The following is an 11,779-nucleotide window of genomic DNA, read 5'->3' as shown; positions in this document are numbered from 1 at the left end:
TGTGCATTATGCAAATTATTGTCCTTGTGCTTATTATGTATGTGCATTCTGATTATGTAAATTCAGCACATTGATCATTGCACTTTTTCTACCATTATGTTTCAACCTAAGTACCAGTACCAAGCTAAGAGCGTTTTTTAAATTATTTCCCCCTGCATCTGGTGTGTAGAGAGGGAGGTTTCCAAGCAGCCCCATTACTCTCTCAAGGCTGTTTGGAAGCGAAGTTCCACTGTGTTGCCTAGCCCTAGGCTCAGGTTGCTGGCACAATTGCCACACAACACAACACAACACCATCTCTGCTTGCCTCCTTTTCCGCCTTCTGGGTCTGTTGGGAAAATGGGATAGACAATGGAAGAATAAGGTGGCAATGTTACCTCTGTGCATTAGCAACCAGAGCCTGTGGGGCTGGATGAGGTTCCTGCTAGTGCCAGTCTTTTTGCGCAGTTTTGTGTTTCATCACCACTGCCACACTTTAACCATCAGCCTGCAAAGAAGGAGAAATCCAGGATTTACTGCTTCAACTGGTCCAGCGGGCTGGGACATTTTTCAGTTCCTTCAATCCTGGATGTTCCTAGTTATCCAAGACAAATGGCAACCCTAGCTGCAACATCCTTTTGCTTAATAACAACACTGTGAAATCAATGGTGTATCTGCCCATGTTCCTGCTTATTGTCCCATTATGCGATGGGGAGTGCACATTGGGTGTTACTGCAATCCCAGGGAAGAAAGAGGGCCACTGAAAGCACTGATCATTAGGTATGCAGCAGCCAAGAATATGCAATCGCATGTGCAACAGTTGTATCTGTGGAATTCTGCTTATGCAACTGTGAATTACAATATGGACATTACGTCATGGCCAAAAAAAGTACAACCACATGTATTAGAAAACTTAATGTGTGCAAAAACTCCAACAGCATCCACCTGTGATGGTGGCTATTAAGCCTGTGGCCAGTTCACAAAGCAACCCACATCTGTTTGCCAAGGCAGAGCAGATGGAAGTGGGCTGAAAGATGGCAAGGAGATTGATTTACATAGTGACGTTCCCAACTGCAGAAAACTTAACAGAGACCTCAATGAGGGAGAGATCTGATCTGTAACTGACTGGGCAGTAGGATTAATATTCCTGGATCTTCAAGCCCTTCCAAGACACTTTGCTGCTTGCAATCCCAGAAGCAACCCCAAGGTTTGGAGTTAACGTATTTGAGGTAATAGCACAACACAGCATCTTTTTCATTAGCAGCTTCCAGCCTTTATTGCATTGCATTTGTTAACAGTCTCCTTATCAATCCAGACCAACACTTGGGTCAATAGAAACTGTGATTATTTTACTCTTCCACATGAGATCAGCACCCACGATCCAGAAATAAAGGAGATCTCTTTGACTCCAATCCTCTCTTTTTCCCTGGAGTAACGGAGGAAGTGAGGGAGAGTCAATAATTTGAAAATTCTTGCATGACACAGATATTTGAGAAAATTACATAAAGCTATCAATGAGTGAAAGATCTCATAAAATTACACACTTTCTTTTTCTGTGCAACATCAATCAAGGCTTGCTGTTGAAGGAGTCCCTCAAAGCCAAAAGCTTTCTATTTTCACATTTCTTATCAGAAACTGTTATTTCAGGAGGGAAGCTACATAGAATAGAATAGAATTATCTCTTGGTTCCAAGATAGCAAGTCTATTTCTGTACTTTCTAAAGGTGTAAATCTTTCCAGTTCTTTTCCACTTGTAACTTGCAAGCCTTCATCCAAAACTACTTTAGCTGTTTAGATGTGGCCCTCCTGCTGTTCTTGGGATTGCAGCTCCCAACATTCCACATCAGTGGTGGTACTGATCAGGGATAATGGGACATGAAGTCCAACAACATTTGGTGAGTCACATGATTCCCATCCCTGCTCTAGCCAAAACAAACTACTATAAGCATGAACATAAGCTGTGGCCACACTCCTGAAGAGTGAAAGAGATGAACATGTTTGTAAATAGGCTCTAGCGTTGCTTTGTAAGCGAAGAAGTTGGAGAAGAGTGTATATATGTAATTATTTTATTTTGCTCTAATTTCTTGCGTATTTTGCTTTCATCTCATAAACATTTAAATCATCTATGATTTGAATAAATCTTCCAAATTAATTGCACTTATGAATAGCTTTAGATCATCTCTAGTAACTCCTCTGCCACAGAGGACCAAGCAGAAACTCATTTTCAGAAAGTACAACTACAGATGCGGGGAGGATGCATGTTTCAATGTTCCATTACTTTCAACACAATAGGAATGGTGCAACCTCTGTTTTCTGGGGTCCATTCAGTTATTGGGAAATGTTGGGGGGGATTCTGATCTCTTTTCCGATGGTGGATGAAATTCTACAAATATTTTTGTGTAGGAGGGAAGGAGTATCTAGAAAATTAGTGTACCAAAACTAGTCTAATACACTAGACTAGTCAGATTTTCTGAATGTAGCGAGTGTGAGAAAATCATTCAAAAATATTATTTCCTCTGCCTTGTTCTCAGAAGTGGTACAATCCACAGAGGACTCCAAATGGACTTTCACGTCAGCAAGGCAGGGAATCTGCACTAGGCTTTTGCCCAAACTTCAAAGGAAGTACAAAAGCTGCTAAACCTGATCTCCCAGACAGGTTCAGCACCTTGGATAGCTCCTTTAAATTCTGGACTAAAACCTGGAGTGGATTGACCCTGGGGACATGGGGACTACCTGTGGTCTGACCTTCCATGGTAACTCAGCTCTCAGCAAAGAGGTGCCACTGATTTTCTGGTGCTCAAGTACAATGATCATTGCAATCAAATCGAGAAACACATCCAAAGTGTATTCTTTGCCATTCGTATCTTGTTTGAAGGTTGGATCATGCTTTAAACTCCAAGAGGACAGGAAACCCCAGTTCCTCCAAGTCCACAATAGCCGTTAGGGTTCTTGCTTAGATACTGCTGGTGATACTCTTCGGCGTAATAGAACTCCGGAGCCTCGCGGATTTCGGTAGTGATGGGACCAAAGCCCTTCTCCATTAATACCTGTCAGAAATGAAGAAGCTCATTAGGATCTGTTTGCTCCTATAGAAAAATCCATTTGCACAATTAGCAATGAACTATCAACAGGATGAAGAAGAAAGAACATAGGATGGCAGGTAGAGTGTTTGGTTTTGATCCAGTCACAGCTGGTGGCTTCCACATCACTGGAGCAGTGAATTCCCTCTGGGTTTAAGCTTGAACTTTAAATGGCTATCCAAGATGCTGAGCCTATTTTGGAGGCCAGCCACTTGAATAGCTCCTCCCAAGTTTAGACAAAAGCCCAGCCCAGATTCACTGATATGGAAAATGCCAGCAGCCACTGCTTTGGGATCAGCTCAGATTTGGTGCTGTACTGCACTGTATTAAATTTGCTGTTTCCAATTGCTCATGTCATTTTAAGCACATGCTTTAAAATTCTTTTAATGCTGTTAGTTCTATTTTAAGACTGACTTTTAGTACGTTCTTAATTATATTAGAATCATTTTAATGCGTAAGTGGCCTTGGGTCCCACCTCTGAGGAAGGCAGGGTATAAATAAACTTCATAACATTACCAACAGCAACTATATTTTGCACATTTATTCTACGGATAATTGAGAAGAGTGAACTCAGGAAAGGATTAATTCATTAATTCTTTATCTTTTTATACTATCACATTTTACTAAAATTTCTAGACTTATACAGTACATGAGTATATACAGTATTTGTGGTTTTGATTAGTATGTTATCTCTGGGAATCTCTGGGTCCTCCAGCACAATTCTGCTGGATGTTGACCATAAGACTTGTGCTGAAAAACCTAGATGTTCTTACAGAAAACACTTCTCTAGGCATTTGTAGGCCCTTTAGAATGAACTTCTGGCAGAGGTTGACCATAGAGTTGCACTGGAGGACCTGGAGATTCCTAGAGAGGTGTTCTATTAGGTATAAAGAACAGTGTTTTTATTGGAGGTTTTCCCACATTCATGGGAGTCCTTCGCTCCTAACCCCAGAAAATGTGGAAGCTGTGCTCAGGTGCCACAACCAACTATAATTCCCAGAATTCCATAGCACTGAGCCATGGCAGATAAAGTGGTGTCAAACAAGATTATTGCTGAAATGCAGAAGCAACCTATGTTACAACATCATCTTATTTTTATTATTTATCTATTTATTTGATTTACAATCTGTCTTTCTCCGGTGAGGAGACAGAAGGTATTTCACAGCACAGGTTGAAACAAAGTACAGCTGAAACACAGGGATGATCATAAAACACATTTTAAAAAACAAAAGGGCATATTTGTCACCAACTAGAGGATTAATTAGTTCAATTTAATTATAAATTTGATCTGTAATATAATAATTAAACAGGAGGAGAAAAAGGAAAGTATGGCAAAAACAAACAAAGGATCCACACAATCTCAGTTGTTATTAACAACATCTAGAAGAGGATCTACGGAAGATACAATTAAGATTATTGATCTGAATATCCGCATTTTGGATGAAATACAGAAACTACAGCAAGAAATAAAAGATGCAAGACTAGAGACTAAAGAAGATATAAGAACCGCGTGTGCAGAGTTAAGAGAAGAAATAAAAGACACACGATTGGAAATAAGGAAAGATGTTTAAAAAGAACTAGACTTCTTTGGGGAAAAAATAGATAAATTAACAACTGATCTTAACAATACCCAGAAAGAAGTGGAACAGATAAAGGAAAGAACTACGATCTTGGAAAAGTCTTCTAAAGATCTCAATTGACAACAGGAGGAACAAAGACGTATGGAATGGAATAATGAGCTCCGTTACAGAGAAAAATGCATAAAGCTAAGAGGATTAACAGAAAAAAATAGGGAAGATCTACATGAGAGACTTATACCTGCTTTGGCTTCATATATTGAAATAACTCCAGAAGAATTAGAGTTAAAACTTGATAAAATCTTTAGAATAAATTGTTTCCAAAACAAAAAAAGAAATATCCCCAGAGACATAGTGGTCTGTTTTACCAGAACGAAAACCAGAGACAGATTTATTCAACAAAATTACCAAAAAAAATTACGGATTGAGGAAATAGAGATTAAAATATTTAAAGACATACCACCACAGATAATGCTAAAAAGAAAAAAAAATACAAACCATTAACTCAACTTCTGAAAAATCTGAATATAGATTTCAGATGGGAAATAATTGAATGATTGTCCTTTTTTATCAACAAAAGAGATATAGAATTGACACACTGGATAAAGCAAATGAAATAGAAACAAAATTGAAAAGAGAACACAAAGAGAACGGAGGGGAAAAAACAAGAAAGAGAATACCCAGCAAGAGAGTGGAAACGGAGGAAAAACAGTGAAAAGAATAAAGACACAGGAAGTCAAGGGACAGAAGGAAAAGAACTGGAAAGTTTTACACCTTTAGAAAGTACAGAAATAGACTTGCTATCTTGGAACCAAGAGATAATTACTTAGGAGAGAAATACACTTCTAAGACCAATCAACTGATATTCCAATTGATTTTGAAAACTTAATGTTATGCTATATACCACTCTGTAATTAAACTCACAAAAAAGGGGGGGGTGGAAGGGGTGGAACAATCACAACAAATAACAATGACAAACAAACTAGTCTCATGGAATGTGAAAGGAGTAAATTCTAAATATAGAAGAAGTATCGTTTTTCACCAACTTGAAAAATTAAAAGGTGATATTATTTGTATACAGGAAACAAAAATTAAAACTGAAGAAATAAAATACCTAAGGAATCCAAAATTAGGTGTATGTTATACCTCTACCCTAAATAAAAAGAAAAAGGGGGTAGGATTATATATTAACAAAAAATATAATTCAAAAGAAATATTTTGTGATGACAACGGAACATGTCTTGCAGTAGAAGTGAAATTAAGGAATTGTGTAACATTAGTTCTAGGAATTTATGCACCACATGAAAACAAAGAAAAATACTTCTCAAAATTACATAAGAAAATTCAGGAGTTTGCCTATGAGAATATTCTACTACTAGGAGATTTTAATGCAGTAATAAATCCCAACATTGATAGAAAATCAAACGATGGAAAGAATATTAAGAAGAACCAAGGCAAATTGCCTAAGACCTTTTCCACATGATGGAAGACCTAAATAATAATAATAATAAAATTTTATTTTTATACCGCTATTCCAGCAATCACAGCGGTGTACATCAAAGAGTAAGACAATTAAAACATCAGCATGACAATAATACAAAGTTAACAATTAAGAACAGTAAAAACCAACAACACACTATACAAGTGGCTGTGTAGAATGGAATACACAAAAACATTGCCAAGGGGAAGAGAATGACCACAAGGCTCACGGGGGGAAAGCCTGGCGGAACAAAAAAGTCTTCAAGTTCTTCTTGAAAGCACTGAGGGAGGTGGAAGTATGGAGCTCATTGGGGAGGGAGTTCCAGAGCTGAGGGGCTGAAATAGAGAAAGCCCTCTGAACTGATACATATCGAGCGTCTGGAACTCTTAGAAGATGTCTTTCACACGACCTGAGAGTGCGGGGCGGATTGTATGGGGAGAGGCGGTCCTCCAAGTACCCTGGGCCCAAGCCATTTAGGGCTTTATAGGTGATAACCAACACCTTGTATTCGGCCCGGAATCGAATAGGCAGCCAATGGAGATCTTTTAGGACTGGTGTTATATGGCTGGCCCTGGAACATCCAGTAACCAGCCAAGCAGCCATATTCTGCACTAATTGAAACTTCTGGGTTTGGTACAAGGGTTGCCCCATGTAAAGCGCATTACAGAAATCTAATCGAGAGGTTACCAGAGCATGTACAACGGTTTCAAGGTCCCCCCGGCCAAGGAAGGGTCGCAGTTGGCGTATCAGCCGAAGCTGATAACAGGTGCTCCTGACCGCCGCATCCACCTGAGCAGTAAGGTGAAGCGACGAGTCCAGAAGCACCCCCAAACTGCGAACAGAGTCCTTCACAGGGAGCGTGACCCCATTCAGGACAGGTGGAACAATTTCCTTACCTGGGCCAGGAGAGCCAATCACCAGTACTTCCGTTTTCTCTGGATTCAGGCTGAGTCTGTTTTCCCTCATCCAGCCCATTACCAACTCCAAGCAAGCATTTAAACATTAATAGAATATATACAGGAAGACCAAAATGGATTTATACCTGGACAATACAGACAAAACAATATAAGATCGCTTATAAACATTTTGGAATACCATGAACAGCATAGTGAGAAAAAGTTGGCATGTATTCTGCTCGATGCAGAAAAGGCCTTCAATCAAGTAGATTGGAAATTTTTATTTAAAGTTATAAAGAGGGTTGATCTAGGAGAGAACTTTAGGAGTTGGATAAAAAGGATATATACTGAACAGAAAGCATATCTGCTTATTAACAACGAGAAATCTAAAAACTTTAAGATTAAAAGGGGAACAAGGCAGGGATGCCCTTTGTCTCCTTTAATGTTTATTTTGGTTTTAGAAATTTTGATTAATAAAATAAATGGAGAAGAAGAAATTAGAGGCGTTAAAATGAGAGAAACTGAATATAAATTAAAAGTATTTGCCGATGATATAATTCTTTTCTTAGACGATCCAAACAAAAGCATAAAATTATTGATTCAGACGATTAAGGAATATGGAACATTAGCAGGGTTTAAAATTAATGCAGAAAAAACTATGATCCTTACAAAAAATATTTCAAAAATTAGAAAAAAGAACTCAAAGAAACATCAGGGTTCAGCATTGAAAACAAAGTTAAATATCTGGGTATCTACTTCACAAAAAGAAACACCGAACTATTCCAGAATAATTATACAAAAACATGGACAGAGATCAGAAAAGATTTAGAAAAATTGACTAAATACAAACTATCGTTTTTGGGCAGGGTTGCTTTAATCAAAATGAACATACTTCCCAGATTGATGTATTTGTTTTCTAATATTCCAATTATTACCAATGAGAATTGTTTTGTTTTGTGGCAGAAGGAATTAAGCAAATTTTTATGGGAAGGTAAAAAAGCAAGGGTCAAGTGGAAACTCTTGACGGAAGATAAATTACGAGGGGGATGTAACTTGCCAAACCTTAAGTTATATTATTACGCAGTATGTCTCAAGTGGTTAGAAGAGTGGTTTAAGCTGGATAATAAGAATGTGCTGAATATTGAAAAAGATAACCTGAATCTTGGAATACACGCATATATGTGGTACACGAAACCTAAAAACAACAGTATATTTAATCACCATGTTATAAGAAAATCATTGCTTAAGGTTTGGTATAAAATGAGATTCCAATTCTATAAGAACATCCCCCTTTAGGTATCTATACACCAAGCTTATTACAGTAGAACTAAAGATAAAGAAGCTTTGTGGTTAAGATATGGAGATATAATAAACAAAACACCAGAAAGAAAATATAATATGAAATCTATAGAAGAATTGAAAGAAAAAGGGAAAATTAAAGATTGCTTTCTATATAATCAAATGAATAATAGCTTTAAAGCAGATATTAAAACTCTTGGATTGACAATGAATAATAATGAGATAGACAAAATAATGTTGGACAAAAAAGGTAAACATATATGAAAATACTACAAATTATTAAAAGAAAGAGATCTTGAGGATGAAACCATCAAAAATAGCATGGTAAGATGGGCACAGGATATCAGGAAAACAATAGCAATAGAGGAATGGGAAAAATCATGGAAAGAAACAAATTAATTCACTCTGTGCCAAAATTATAAAGAAAATTACATTAATATGCTATATAGATGGTATTTAACTCCCCAAAAAATACATTATATATATAAAACAGGTGATACTAAATGTTGGAAATGTGGAAAACCTGAAGGAGATTTTTTCCACATGTGGTGGATATGTAATAAAGCAAAAGAAGTCTGGCAAAAAATCCATAAAATTATGCAAGATATTTTAGGTATTAATATACCATTTGAAGCAAAGCTATTCTTATTAAATATGACACATAATATAAAACCTATAAAACATAATAGGATTTTTCTGTATATGGTTAGATGTGCAAGAATTTTATATGCCCAATATTGGAAAACTACTACTAATCCCTCAATAGAAGACTAGTTGATTAAAATATACGAAGCAAAAAATATGGATATAATATCTGCCTCATTAAGATGAAAAGATAAAGGTCAGATAGAAGGGGAATGGAGCTGTCTTAGAAATATTGAAGGAAGAGATGACAATAATAAATAGCAAATGAATGATATTTGATAAAGTAATGTCATCATGGGTACAGATAAATATATAAACACAAATATTAGGAGTAAATAGTTATTTTTCAAGATGTGGGAATGCCCAATTGTAAAGGAAGTATGACTAGAAAGACAATGATTTCGAATATCTTTTGTAAATAGGTATGTATGTTGTTATTAGATTGTAATGTAATGTAATGTAAATTTGGAACATTGTTTTTTGTTTGTTTGTTTTTTCTCTCTTTTTTCTCCTTTATACACTTTTGGTTATGTATAGTCTTTTTTGGGTTTTTTTTCCACATTTCGTATGTGTAATGTTCCATTTTAAATAAAATTTATAAAAAAACAAAAGGGCATATTAAAAACGGCACACCATATTATCAACAAAAAAGAGAGCAAAGACATGGAACCACTTGTGATGAAAATTAAGAAAGTGTAAAAGCAAAGTTACTGCTGAAGACTAAGGGGGAAAATAATGACCACAGATGTTTTTATTAGTGGCTGAAATGGTTGGGATCAAGTTTGCAGGTGATACAAAACTGGGAGGGTGGCTGACACACTGGAAGAGAGAACTAGAATTCAAAATTGGTTTTAAACTCTATGTAAACCACTTTGATCTTTTTGGAAAAGCGGTATATAAATAAAATTTATTATTATTATTATTATTATTATTATTATTATTTACTTAGATACAGTAAAACAGAAAACTGGCAGAAATTCAGCAGAGGCAAATGCAAATTCTACATTTAGCCACAAAAAGCAAATGCACAGAAATAGACTGTGGGACTCTTGGCTCAGCAGAACTAAACGTGAAAAGGACCTTGGCACAGCAGTGTGATGCTGCAGCAACACACTGCTTCTAAAGTGAAGTAATAAAAAAACAAATAGAAAGCAGCACACAAACTCATACACTCACCTATTTACTAGACCCACTTTAAAAAGAGAGAGAGACTAGAGTGGGCCTTTGGTACTGGGGTTTGGTTCCAAAATGTGTGGATGCTCAAATCCCATTAAATAAAAGGCATAGTAAAATGGTGTCAATGGCAAAATCAAGGTTTGCTTTTTATATTTTCAAGCCGTGGATGGTTCAATCCATGGATAAAGAATCTGTGGATACAAAGGGTTAACTGTAGATGTACAGTAGTTTGCTAGAAAGCCTTGGAACGTGAAAAAGTTACTCTTGCCCTGCTCCTTCCAGAATCTCCCAATGGCCATGCTGGCTGGGAGCTTCTGGGATTGGTAATCCAAAAGGGTAATATTCCCAGGTTCTGGGTGGAAGTGCCGCAAAAGCAGCTGATGTCAATATTACGGCTATGGAAAATAACCACCTTGTTTCCTTGAACCAAGTGAACTACAAGCTGTCAGTGCAGAGGCAAGCTGCAATGGGAGAGAATGCATGAAAAGATGTTTGGAGGATTTTGCTTGCGCAAGATACATGTACTTGGCTGCTGGCATCAGGCAGTGGGGAGTCTAAGACAGTGCGAGAAAGAAAAGGGAGTATTTCTTGTTTACATCAGAAGTCATAGAATCATAGATTCATAGAATCATAGAGTTGGAAGAGACCACAAGGGCCATCCAGTCCAACCCCCCTGCCATGCAGGAAATCCAAATCAAAGCATCCCTGACAGATGGCCATCCAGACTCTGCTCAAAGACCTCCAAAGAAGGAGACTCCATTACACTCCGAGGGAGTTTGTTCCACTGTAGAACAGCCCTTACTGTCAGGAAGTTCTTCCTAATGTTGAGGTGGAATCTCTTTTCCTGCAGTTTGCATCCATTGTTCCACGTTCTAGTCTCTGGAGCAGCAGAAAACAAGCTTGCTCCCTCCTCAATATGACATCCCTTCAGATATTTAAACAGGGCCATCATATCACCTCTTAATCTTCTCTTCTCCAGGCTAAACATCCCCAGCTACCTAAGACGTTCCTCATAGCATGGTTTCCAGACCTTTCACCATTTTAGTCGCCCTCCTTTGGACACGCTCCAGTTTCTCAATGTCCTTTTAGAATTGTGATGCCCAGAACTGGACACAATATTCCAGGTGGGGCCTGACCAAAGCAGAATACAGTGGCACTGTTGACATGTTGAACTTGTGGTCTACTTGGACTCCTAGATCCCTTTCACATGTAGTTTCATTCAGCCAGGTGTCCCCCATGCTATATCTGTGCATTTCATTTTTCTGCCCTAAGTGCAGTACGTTACATTTCTCCATGTTGAATTTCATTTTGTTAGCTTTGGCCCAGTTTTCTAGTCTATTCAGGTCGTTTTGAATTTTGATCCTGTCCTCTGGAGTATTAGCTATTCCTCCTAATTTGGTGTCATCTGCAAATTTGATAAGTATTCCCCCAATTTTGTCCTCCAAGTCATTGATAAAGATGTTGAATAGCACTGGGCCCAGGACAGAGCCCTGTGGGACCCCACTGGTCACTTCTCTCCAGGATGAAAAGGAGTCAGAAAGTGGTGTGCTGAGAATAAACAAAGGATGCCTCTCTCCTCCCCAAATGTTGTGTTAGCAAAAGGCAAGATCCAGCAAAAACAACAACAACACGATAAGGTTGCATGCAGCAT

The 11,779-nt window shown here is 37.6% G+C and overlaps 1 protein-coding gene across 4 annotated transcripts in view; it reads right to left on the bottom strand.

The window, feature by feature from the left end:
* Window positions 1-933: 933 nt before the first annotated feature.
* Window positions 934-11,779, bottom strand: part of MSRA (methionine sulfoxide reductase A) — a 305,188-nt gene continuing 294,342 nt past the window's right edge. For 2 of the 4 annotated variants that reach the window (XM_089528791.1, XM_089528790.1), the window contains exon 6: window positions 934-3,022. In XM_089528791.1, coding sequence (XP_089384917.1) covers window positions 2,864-3,022 — 159 coding nt within the window. In that variant the 3' untranslated portion in view covers window positions 934-2,863. The remainder of the gene's footprint in view (window positions 3,023-11,779) is intronic. The other 2 variants (XM_089528794.1, XM_089528793.1) reach the window with 1 other exon arrangement.

This window comes from Sceloporus occidentalis, unplaced genomic scaffold (genome assembly GCF_023333645.1).
Source record: "Sceloporus occidentalis isolate IW3139 unplaced genomic scaffold, rSceOcc1.0.p SCAF_6, whole genome shotgun sequence".
NCBI lineage: Eukaryota > Metazoa > Chordata > Lepidosauria > Squamata > Phrynosomatidae > Sceloporus > Sceloporus occidentalis.
This window is presented reverse-complemented; position numbering and strand designations above follow the sequence as displayed.